The sequence below is a fragment of the Dendrobates tinctorius genome, unplaced genomic scaffold, assembly GCF_039654945.1.
Source record: "Dendrobates tinctorius isolate UK_male_01 unplaced genomic scaffold, ASM3965494v1 ptg000016l, whole genome shotgun sequence".
In the NCBI taxonomy this organism is placed as follows: Eukaryota; Metazoa; Chordata; class Amphibia; order Anura; family Dendrobatidae; genus Dendrobates; species Dendrobates tinctorius.
In genome coordinates this window covers 28,442,761-28,454,820 of record NW_027361684.1, presented here as the reverse complement: position 1 = coordinate 28,454,820, position 12,060 = coordinate 28,442,761, and the positions used below count along the sequence as shown (strand labels likewise).

Genomic DNA, 12,060 nt, shown 5'->3' with positions numbered 1-12,060 from the left:
GGTGTAATATGGAGACAGCTACAGTCAGGGCTCTGTCAGGTAACGGTGTAATATGGAGACAGCTACAGTCAGGGCTCTGTCAGGTAACGGTGTAATATGGAGACAGCTACAGTCAGGGCTCTGTCAGGTAACGGTGTAATATGGAGACAGCTACAGTCAGGGCTCTGTCAGGTAACGGTGTAATATGGAGACAGCTACAGTCAGCGCTCTGTCAGGTAACGGTGTAATATGGAGACAGCTACAGCCAGGGCTCTGTCAGGTAACGGTGTAATATGGAGACAGCTACAGCCAAGGCTCTGTCAGGTAACGGTGTAATATGGAGACAGCTACAGTCAGGGCTCTGTCAGGTAACGGTGTAATATGGAGACAGCTACAGCCAGGGCTCTGTCAGGTAACGGTGTAATATGGAGACAGCTACAGCCAGGGCTCTGTCAGGTAACGGTGTAATATGGAGACAGCAACAGCCAGGGCTCTGTCAGGTAACGGTGTAATATGGAGACAGCTACAGCCAGGGCTCTGTCAGGTAACGGTGTAATATGGAGACAGCTACAGCCAGGGCTCTGTCAGGTAACGGTGTAATATGGAGACAGCTACAGCCAGGGCTCTGTCAGGTAACGGTGTAATATGGAGACAGCTACAGCCAGGGCTCTGTCAGGTAACGGTGTAATATGGAGACAGCTACAGCCAGGGCTCTGTCAGGTAACGGTGTAATATGGAGACCGCTACAGCCAGGGCTCTGTCAGGTAACGGTGTAATATGGAGACCGCTACAGCCAGGGCTCTGTCAGGTAACGGTGTAATATGGAGACAGCTACAGCCAGGGCTCTGTCAGGTAACGGTCTAATATGGAGACAGCTACAGCCAGGGCTCTGTCAGGTAACGGTCTAATATGGAGACAGCTACAGCCAGGGCTCTGTCAGGTAACGGTCTAATATGGAGACAGCTACAGCCAGGGCTCTGTCAGGTAACGGTCTAATATGGAGACCGCTACAGCCAGGGCTCTGTCAGGTAACGGTCTAATATGGAGACCGCTACAGCCAGGGCTCTGTCAGGTAACGGTGTAATATGGAGACAGCTACAGCCAGGGCTCTGTCAGGTAACGGTGTAATATGGAGACAGCTACAGCCAGGGCTCTGTCAGGTAACGGTGTAATATGGAGACAGCTACAGCCAGGGCTCTGTCAGGTAACGGTGTAATATGGAGACAGCTACAGCCAGGGCTCTGTCAGGTAACGGTGTAATATGGAGACAGCTACAGCCAGGGCTCTGTCAGGTAACGGTGTAATATGGAGACAGCTACAGCCAGGGCTCTGTCAGGTAACGGTGTAATATGGAGACAGCTACAGCCAGGGCTCTGTCAGGTAACGGTGTAATATGGAGACAGCTACAGCCAGGGCTCTGTCAGGTAACGGTGTAATATGGAGACAGCTACAGCCAGGGCTCTGTCAGGTAACGGTGTAATATGGAGACAGCTACAGCCAGGGCTCTGTCAGGTAACGGTGTAATATGGAGACAGCTACAGCCAGGGCTCTGTCAGGTAACGGTGTAATATGGAGACAGCTACAGCCAGGGCTCTGTCAGGTAACGGTGTAATATGGAGACAGCTACAGCCAGGGCTCTGTCAGGTAACGGTGTAATATGGAGACAGCTACAGCCAGGGCTCTGTCAGGTAACGGTGTAATATGGAGACAGCTACAGCCAGGGCTCTGTCAGGTAACGGTGTAATATGGAGACAGCTACAGCCAGGGCTCTGTCAGGTAACGGTGTAATATGGAGACAGCTACAGCCAGGGCTCTGTCAGGTAACGGTGTAATATGGAGACAGCTACAGCCAGGGCTCTGTCAGGTAACGGTGTAATATGGAGACAGCTACAGCCAGGGCTCTGTCAGGTAACGGTGTAATATGGAGACAGCTACAGCCAGGGCTCTGTCAGGTAACGGTGTAATATGGAGACAGCTACAGCCAGGGCTCTGTCAGGTAACGGTGTAATATGGAGACAGCTACAGCCAGGGCTCTGTCAGGTAACGGTGTAATATGGAGACAGCTACAGCCAGGGCTCTGTCAGGTAACGGTGTAATATGGAGACAGCTACAGCCAGGGCTCTGTCAGGTAACGGTGTAATATGGAGACAGCTACAGCCAGGGCTCTGTCAGGTAACGGTGTAATATGGAGACAGCTACAGCCAGGGCTCTGTCAGGTAACGGTGTAATATGGAGACAGCTACAGCCAGGGCTCTGTCAGGTAACGGTGTAATATGGAGACAGCTACAGCCAGGGCTCTGTCAGGTAACGGTGTAATATGGAGACAGCTACAGCCAGGGCTCTGTCAGGTAACGGTGTAATATGGAGACAGCTACAGCCAGGGCTCTGTCAGGTAACGGTGTAATATGGAGACAGCTACAGCCAGGGCTCTGTCAGGTAACGGTGTAATATGGAGACAGCTACAGCCAGGGCTCTGTCAGGTAACGGTGTAATATGGAGACAGCTACAGCCAGGGCTCTGTCAGGTAACGGTGTAATATGGAGACAGCTACAGCCAGGGCTCTGTCAGGTAACGGTGTAATATGGAGACAGCTACAGCCAGGGCTCTGTCAGGTAACGGTGTAATATGGAGACAGCTACAGCCAGGGCTCTGTCAGGTAACGGTGTAATATGGAGACAGCTACAGCCAGGGCTCTGTCAGGTAACGGTGTAATATGGAGACAGCTACAGCCAGGGCTCTGTCAGGTAACGGTGTAATATGGAGACAGCTACAGCCAGGGCTCTGTCAGGTAACGGTGTAATATGGAGACAGCTACAGCCAGGGCTCTGTCAGGTAACGGTGTAATATGGAGACAGCTACAGCCAGGGCTCTGTCAGGTAACGGTGTAATATGGAGACAGCTACAGCCAGGGCTCTGTCAGGTAACGGTGTAATATGGAGACAGCTACAGCCAGGGCTCTGTCAGGTAACGGTGTAATATGGAGACAGCTACAGCCAGGGCTCTGTCAGGTAACGGTGTAATATGGAGACAGCTACAGCCAGGGCTCTGTCAGGTAACGGTGTAATATGGAGACAGCTACAGCCAGGGCTCTGTCAGGTAACGGTGTAATATGGAGACAGCTACAGCCAGGGCTCTGTCAGGTAACGGTGTAATATGGAGACAGCTACAGCCAGGGCTCTGTCAGGTAACGGTGTAATATGGAGACAGCTACAGCCAGGGCTCTGTCAGGTAACGGTGTAATATGGAGACAGCTACAGCCAGGGCTCTGTCAGGTAACGGTGTAATATGGAGACAGCTACAGCCAGGGCTCTGTCAGGTAACGGTGTAATATGGAGACAGCTACAGCCAGGGCTCTGTCAGGTAACGGTGTAATATGGAGACAGCTACAGCCAGGGCTCTGTCAGGTAACGGTGTAATATGGAGACAGCTACAGCCAGGGCTCTGTCAGGTAACGGTGTAATATGGAGACAGCTACAGCCAGGGCTCTGTCAGGTAACGGTGTAATATGGAGACAGCTACAGCCAGGGCTCTGTCAGGTAACGGTGTAATATGGAGACAGCTACAGCCAGGGCTCTGTCAGGTAACGGTGTAATATGGAGACAGCTACAGCCAGGGCTCTGTCAGGTAACGGTGTAATATGGAGACAGCTACAGCCAGGGCTCTGTCAGGTAACGGTGTAATATGGAGACAGCTACAGCCAGGGCTCTGTCAGGTAACGGTGTAATATGGAGACAGCTACAGCCAGGGCTCTGTCAGGTAACGGTGTAATATGGAGACAGCTACAGCCAGGGCTCTGTCAGGTAACGGTGTAATATGGAGACAGCTACAGCCAGGGCTCTGTCAGGTAACGGTGTAATATGGAGACAGCTACAGCCAGGGCTCTGTCAGGTAACGGTGTAATATGGAGACAGCTACAGCCAGGGCTCTGTCAGGTAACGGTGTAATATGGAGACAGCTACAGCCAGGGCTCTGTCAGGTAACGGTGTAATATGGAGACAGCTACAGCCAGGGCTCTGTCAGGTAACGGTGTAATATGGAGACAGCTACAGCCAGGGCTCTGTCAGGTAACGGTGTAATATGGAGACAGCTACAGCCAGGGCTCTGTCAGGTAACGGTGTAATATGGAGACAGCTACAGCCAGGGCTCTGTCAGGTAACGGTGTAATATGGAGACAGCTACAGCCAGGGCTCTGTCAGGTAACGGTGTAATATGGAGACAGCTACAGCCAGGGCTCTGTCAGGTAACGGTGTAATATGGAGACAGCTACAGCCAGGGCTCTGTCAGGTAACGGTGTAATATGGAGACAGCTACAGCCAGGGCTCTGTCAGGTAACGGTGTAATATGGAGACAGCTACAGCCAGGGCTCTGTCAGGTAACGGTGTAATATGGAGACAGCTACAGCCAGGGCTCTGTCAGGTAACGGTGTAATATGGAGACAGCTACAGCCAGGGCTCTGTCAGGTAACGGTGTAATATGGAGACAGCTACAGCCAGGGCTCTGTCAGGTAACGGTGTAATATGGAGACAGCTACAGCCAGGGCTCTGTCAGGTAACGGTGTAATATGGAGACAGCTACAGCCAGGGCTCTGTCAGGTAACGGTGTAATATGGAGACAGCTACAGCCAGGGCTCTGTCAGGTAACGGTGTAATATGGAGACAGCTACAGCCAGGGCTCTGTCAGGTAACGGTGTAATATGGAGACAGCTACAGCCAGGGCTCTGTCAGGTAACGGTGTAATATGGAGACAGCTACAGCCAGGGCTCTGTCAGGTAACGGTGTAATATGGAGACAGCTACAGCCAGGGCTCTGTCAGGTAACGGTGTAATATGGAGACAGCTACAGCCAGGGCTCTGTCAGGTAACGGTGTAATATGGAGACAGCTACAGCCAGGGCTCTGTCAGGTAACGGTGTAATATGGAGACAGCTACAGCCAGGGCTCTGTCAGGTAACGGTGTAATATGGAGACAGCTACAGCCAGGGCTCTGTCAGGTAACGGTGTAATATGGAGACAGCTACAGCCAGGGCTCTGTCAGGTAACGGTGTAATATGGAGACAGCTACAGCCAGGGCTCTGTCAGGTAACGGTGTAATATGGAGACAGCTACAGTCAGGGCTCTGTCAGGTAACGGTGTAATATGGAGACAGCTACAGTCAGGGCTCTGTCAGGTAACGGTGTAATATGGAGACAGCTACAGTCAGGGCTCTGTCAGGTAACGGTGTAATATGGAGACAGCTACAGTCAGGGCTCTGTCAGGTAACGGTGTAATATGGAGACAGCTACAGTCAGGGCTCTGTCAGGTAACGGTGTAATATGGAGACAGCTACAGCCAGGGCTCTGTCAGGTAACGGTGTAATATGGAGACAGCTACAGCCAGGGCTCTGTCAGGTAACGGTGTAATATGGAGACAGCTACAGCCAGGGCTCTGTCAGGTAACGGTGTAATATGGAGACAGCTACAGCCAGGGCTCTGTCAGGTAACGGTGTAATATGGAGACAGCTACAGCCAGGGCTCTGTCAGGTAACGGTGTAATATGGAGACAGCTACAGCCAGGGCTCTGTCAGGTAACGGTGTAATATGGAGACAGCTACAGCCAGGGCTCTGTCAGGTAACGGTGTAATATGGAGACAGCTACAGCCAGGGCTCTGTCAGGTAACGGTGTAATATGGAGACAGCTACAGCCAGGGCTCTGTCAGGTAACGGTGTAATATGGAGACAGCTACAGCCAGGGCTCTGTCAGGTAACGGTGTAATATGGAGACAGCTACAGCCAGGGCTCTGTCAGGTAACGGTGTAATATGGAGACAGCTACAGCCAGGGCTCTGTCAGGTAACGGTGTAATATGGAGACAGCTACAGCCAGGGCTCTGTCAGGTAACGGTGTAATATGGAGACAGCTACAGCCAGGGCTCTGTCAGGTAACGGTGTAATATGGAGACAGCTACAGCCAGGGCTCTGTCAGGTAACGGTGTAATATGGAGACAGCTACAGCCAGGGCTCTGTCAGGTAACGGTGTAATATGGAGACAGCTACAGCCAGGGCTCTGTCAGGTAACGGTGTAATATGGAGACAGCTACAGCCAGGGCTCTGTCAGGTAACGGTGTAATATGGAGACAGCTACAGCCAGGGCTCTGTCAGGTAACGGTGTAATATGGAGACAGCTACAGCCAGGGCTCTGTCAGGTAACGGTGTAATATGGAGACAGCTACAGCCAGGGCTCTGTCAGGTAACGGTGTAATATGGAGACAGCTACAGCCAGGGCTCTGTCAGGTAACGGTGTAATATGGAGACAGCTACAGCCAGGGCTCTGTCAGGTAACGGTGTAATATGGAGACAGCTACAGCCAGGGCTCTGTCAGGTAACGGTGTAATATGGAGACAGCTACAGCCAGGGCTCTGTCAGGTAACGGTGTAATATGGAGACAGCTACAGCCAGGGCTCTGTCAGGTAACGGTGTAATATGGAGACAGCTACAGCCAGGGCTCTGTCAGGTAACGGTGTAATATGGAGACAGCTACAGCCAGGGCTCTGTCAGGTAACGGTGTAATATGGAGACAGCTACAGCCAGGGCTCTGTCAGGTAACGGTGTAATATGGAGACAGCTACAGCCAGGGCTCTGTCAGGTAACGGTGTAATATGGAGACAGCTACAGCCAGGGCTCTGTCAGGTAACGGTGTAATATGGAGACAGCTACAGCCAGGGCTCTGTCAGGTAACGGTGTAATATGGAGACAGCTACAGCCAGGGCTCTGTCAGGTAACGGTGTAATATGGAGACAGCTACAGCCAGGGCTCTGTCAGGTAACGGTGTAATATGGAGACAGCTACAGCCAGGGCTCTGTCAGGTAACGGTGTAATATGGAGACAGCTACAGCCAGGGCTCTGTCAGGTAACGGTGTAATATGGAGACAGCTACAGCCAGGGCTCTGTCAGGTAACGGTGTAATATGGAGACAGCTACAGCCAGGGCTCTGTCAGGTAACGGTGTAATATGGAGACAGCTACAGCCAGGGCTCTGTCAGGTAACGGTGTAATATGGAGACAGCTACAGCCAGGGCTCTGTCAGGTAACGGTGTAATATGGAGACAGCTACAGCCAGGGCTCTGTCAGGTAACGGTGTAATATGGAGACAGCTACAGCCAGGGCTCTGTCAGGTAACGGTGTAATATGGAGACAGCTACAGCCAGGGCTCTGTCAGGTAACGGTGTAATATGGAGACAGCTACAGCCAGGGCTCTGTCAGGTAACGGTGTAATATGGAGACAGCTACAGCCAGGGCTCTGTCAGGTAACGGTGTAATATGGAGACAGCTACAGCCAGGGCTCTGTCAGGTAACGGTGTAATATGGAGACAGCTACAGCCAGGGCTCTGTCAGGTAACGGTGTAATATGGAGACAGCTACAGTCAGGGCTCTGTCAGGTAACGGTGTAATATGGAGACAGCTACAGTCAGGGCTCTGTCAGGTAACGGTGTAATATGGAGACAGCTACAGTCAGGGCTCTGTCAGGTAACGGTGTAATATGGAGACAGCTACAGTCAGGGCTCTGTCAGGTAACGGTGTAATATGGAGACAGCTACAGTCAGGGCTCTGTCAGGTAACGGTGTAATATGGAGACAGCTACAGTCAGGGCTCTGTCAGGTAACGGTGTAATATGGAGACAGCTACAGTCAGGGCTCTGTCAGGTAACGGTGTAATATGGAGACAGCTACAGTCAGGGCTCTGTCAGGTAACGGTGTAATATGGAGACAGCTACAGTCAGGGCTCTGTCAGGTAACGGTGTAATATGGAGACAGCTACAGTCAGGGCTCTGTCAGGTAACGGTGTAATATGGAGACAGCTACAGTCAGGGCTCTGTCAGGTAACGGTGTAATATGGAGACAGCTACAGTCAGGGCTCTGTCAGGTAACGGTGTAATATGGAGACAGCTACAGTCAGGGCTCTGTCAGGTAACGGTGTAATATGGAGACAGCTACAGTCAGGGCTCTGTCAGGTAACGGTGTAATATGGAGACAGCTACAGTCAGGGCTCTGTCAGGTAACGGTGTAATATGGAGACAGCTACAGTCAGGGCTCTGTCAGGTAACGGTGTAATATGGAGACAGCTACAGTCAGGGCTCTGTCAGGTAACGGTGTAATATGGAGACAGCTACAGTCAGGGCTCTGTCAGGTAACGGTGTAATATGGAGACAGCTACAGTCAGGGCTCTGTCAGGTAACGGTGTAATATGGAGACAGCTACAGTCAGGGCTCTGTCAGGTAACGGTGTAATATGGAGACAGCTACAGTCAGGGCTCTGTCAGGTAACGGTGTAATATGGAGACAGCTACAGTCAGGGCTCTGTCAGGTAACGGTGTAATATGGAGACAGCTACAGTCAGGGCTCTGTCAGGTAACGGTGTAATATGGAGACAGCTACAGTCAGGGCTCTGTCAGGTAACGGTGTAATATGGAGACAGCTACAGTCAGGGCTCTGTCAGGTAACGGTGTAATATGGAGACAGCTACAGCCAGGGCTCTGTCAGGTAACGGTGTAATATGGAGACAGCTACAGCCAGGGCTCTGTCAGGCAGTGATCACTGTGCAGGGAGGGATGTGCGCAGTGTGAGGCGCAGGCTGCCGGTGCGCTCCCATTGCTGTGGTGGTTGGGGGTGTTGGTTACGTGCACAGTTGGCGGTAGGAGTGGAGCGGTTGCGGAGGAGGAAGTGTTGCTCGGGGACCGTCTGCTGAGAGCGAGGGAGGGGGCTGTGAGTGTCGTGGATCACGCGGTGTGCGCGCTGCCCAGTTTGGCTCCGCCCCGCTGTCTGTCTCCGGGTCCCGCTCAGTCTCGCTCCACTCCTTCCCCAGCACAGGGCGTGCTCCCAATGCACGTGGGGGAGAGGCGGGGCCAGACACGTCACCAGTCACACGTAACCCCCTCAGTGCCGGCGGTCGCTGCTCAGCCGATGGGCGCCTTGTCGCCGTCGGGCAGAGCACTGCAGCTGTCAGTGACATGACATCGCGTCAGCCATATACACACCGCCCGGTACCGGACACAGGCGATGCCTGCGGCGGAGGGCCCGGCGCTCCGGGCAGTGCAGGGGTTAAGGGGAGCGGCTGTCAGGAGTCATATGACAAGCCCGTGTCCTGCTATTATGCAAAGTGCTGCTGGAGCATTGCCACCGCCCTGCACCGGGGCTCCGGGTACACTGGCGGAGAGCTGCGGCACAGCCAGAACGTGACACCGGCAGCACTGCCGCCAGTCACCGCTCCAGTGCTGTAACACTGCAGCCAATCACAACCCCGCACTGCAGACACTGTCTGCAACAAAGTAACACTGCACCACGAGCCAATCAGAGGCCGGCACTGCAACAATGTATCACTGTACGGAGAGCCGGCGCACGCCGCGCCCGGTGCCGCACTCACCACGTGTCCGCTGCTGCTGCTGGGCTTGCCATTCCAGGAACAGGGCTGCTTGGAGCAGAGTCTCCAGGCTCATGTCTCGGGCAGTCCGCTGTCGTCTCTGCCTCCAGGAATCAGTCACACATACAGGGGCAGCGCGGGGCGTCCTCAGCCTCCAGCTCTGGCCGAGCGGCTCCGGGATCCTGCATACACGGCGGCCGCGAGCCTGCGCCGTCACCCCGAGCCCCCGCACAGCGTCCAGACGAGCGGAGGGCTGCAACAAGATGGCGATGAGAAACAGAAACACAACAAGAAAAAAAAAGGGCTCACAGGGCTGCGAGCTACTACCGGCGGCCGGCAAAACCCGGGCTGGAGCGGAGGAGGCGGAGCCGGGGACGTGTCCTCAGCCTGCACCGGCCGGGACTGGGGGCCGAGCCACAGGGGGGGACACGTGACCGATCCCCGGTACTGCCCCGCGCACACGCTTCCTACAGTCTGTGCAGCCTCTGTGAGGACGAAGAAGCTGCTCCTCTGTTCCTTCCATTATCCCTTTTCCACCATAAATGCTGTTTTTGGGTTGTTTTTCTGGGGACACCAGAGCGGTAATTTGTTATTCTAATTCATATATAAAGAACCTAAAATATTTCTGGAGCAAAATAATGAAAAAACGCAACATTGTTACGGAGCCTCAGTCTTCATTACATGGCGTTAGTAACTTTATTATGAATAAATTGACAAGTGGGCGGCGCCAGTTTTTGTCTATTTGCATTGTGTCCCTACCAGAATGTGTTTTCCATACAGGGATGGATGGAGGTAGCGTATGGGAATATAGGATGGAGGTAGCGTATGGGCACATAGGATGGAGGTAGCGTATGGGCACGTAGGATGGAGGTAGCGTATGGGCGTGTAGGATGGAGGTAGCGTATGGGCACGTAGGATGGAGGTAGCGTATGGGCACGTAGGATGGAGGTAGCGTATGGGCGTGTAGGATGGAGGTAGCGTATGGGCGTGTAGGAAGGAGGTAGCGTATGGGCGTGTAGGAAGGAGGTAGCGTATGGGCGTGTAGGATGGAGGTAGCGTATGGGCGTGTAGGAAGGAGGTAGCGTATGGGCACGTAGGATGGAGGTAGCGTATGGGCACGTAGGATGCAGGTAGCGTATGGGCGTGTAGGATGGAGGTAGCGTATGGGCGTGTAGGATGGAGGTAGCGTATGGGCGTGTAGGATGGAGGTAGCGTATGGGCGTGTAGGATGGAGGTAGCGTATGGGCGCGTAGGAAGGAGGTAGCGTATGGGCGCGTAGGAAGGAGGTAGCGTATGGGCGCGTAGGAAGGAGGTAGCGTATGGGCGCGTAGGAAGGAGGTAGTGTATGTGTTAGGAACGGCGGAACGCACTAAATAAAAATAATAAAGTGCGTTCGCCGCTCGGGGTCCACCGTGCAGTAGATGTTACACCGCTGCTAGGTAATGACAGACGAGCAATATGGCGGTATAATGCGCACGGGTTAGACTTCACCTGAAGTGCGCAAAGCGGACTCTGTTCACACACAGAGGCGCCGCAATAAAAACATACAAAAACGCTGAGCCTGTTAGTGTCACAGACCACAGGGAAATACACACACGGTATCTGGTCACAGGAGCAGGACCCAAGGCAGAGGAGCTGCGTCCGTCTAGACCTACCGTGTGTGCGGCGTCACTACTGCGGACGCCAAGGAGCGCTGCAACTGCAGAGCAGCGTAGGACACAGCCGCTAGTCGACAGAGGAAACAGGCGCAATGTCGGACGCTAGAGTAGAGGTGCGGTGTGCACAGTGGCCTAAGGCTTGCCACTGACTGGCGCTGACTGCTGAACTAATTCCCTATCCACATGCATAATATCAGAGGGAAGGGGTTTCAAATGAGTCAGTTACCAGAGTCATACATCCGTCACCATTCACACATTTAGCTTGAAAAGTCTATACTAGCGCACGGCCGACCGGTCATGCGCGCTTTTTATAGCCGTGCGGGACCTTCCAGATCTCCGAGATGGACCAATGAGATCTGGAGCAGGACCTGGGCACATGACTTCCGATCTCCAATGGGAGATAGTCTCGTGAGCATGCCCAGTAGGAGCACAGAGGAACTTAGTCTCTGGAACAGTCTGCTGTAAAGAAATCTTCCCTGCAGTAGATAGACAGCAGGAGACCGCAGAATGTGAGGCTCTGGATTCCTGCAGAGCAGACGCAGAAACCTGACGCCTAACATTACCCCCCCTCCTAGGGCCCCCTCCCCTCTGAGCCTTCCAATCCACCACCTTGTGCCCATCAGAGGCATAGGCCTCAGACTCTTCCGGAGGCAAGTCTGATGTCCCGGTAGATGACACGGAAAACCAGGACACCCGGAAGGTATCAGAGGCAGCAATATCGCCAGGTTTAAGAAGGGACACGTGGGAGACAACGGGAGCGACAAAACCGCCCGGAGCATAGGTTGAAGTGGAACGCCGCGGTGTGTCGGTGGACATTTCCATTCTCTGTTTAAGGAGGCTATCCCGAGCACATGAGGCGCATGCCCGAATATATTGTTTAATGTCCCGAGCCCTGTGTGGCCACCAATACAACCCTGCCAGGAGTTTTGTGGTCTGCATGTAGCCACAGTGACCACCCGCCCTGGACGCGTGTGCCCACGCGAGAACCTTCGGCCAAAGGCGAGGGGTGACAAAGGTGTTGCCCAGCGGCACAGAGTT

The 12,060-nt window shown here is 53.6% G+C and overlaps 1 protein-coding gene across 2 annotated transcripts in view; it reads right to left on the bottom strand.

Moving 5' to 3' along the window:
• Positions 1–9,780, bottom strand: part of MNT (MAX network transcriptional repressor) — a 103,464-nt gene extending 93,684 nt beyond the window's left edge. Inside the window, exon 1 of one of the 2 annotated variants that reach the window (XM_073565604.1) lies at positions 9,368–9,780. In XM_073565604.1, coding sequence (XP_073421705.1) covers positions 9,368–9,440 — 73 coding nt within the window. In that variant the 5' untranslated portion in view covers positions 9,441–9,780. The remainder of the gene's footprint in view (positions 1–9,367) is intronic. The other variant, XM_073565603.1, reaches the window with a different exon arrangement.
• Positions 9,781–12,060: the final 2,280 nt, after the last annotated feature.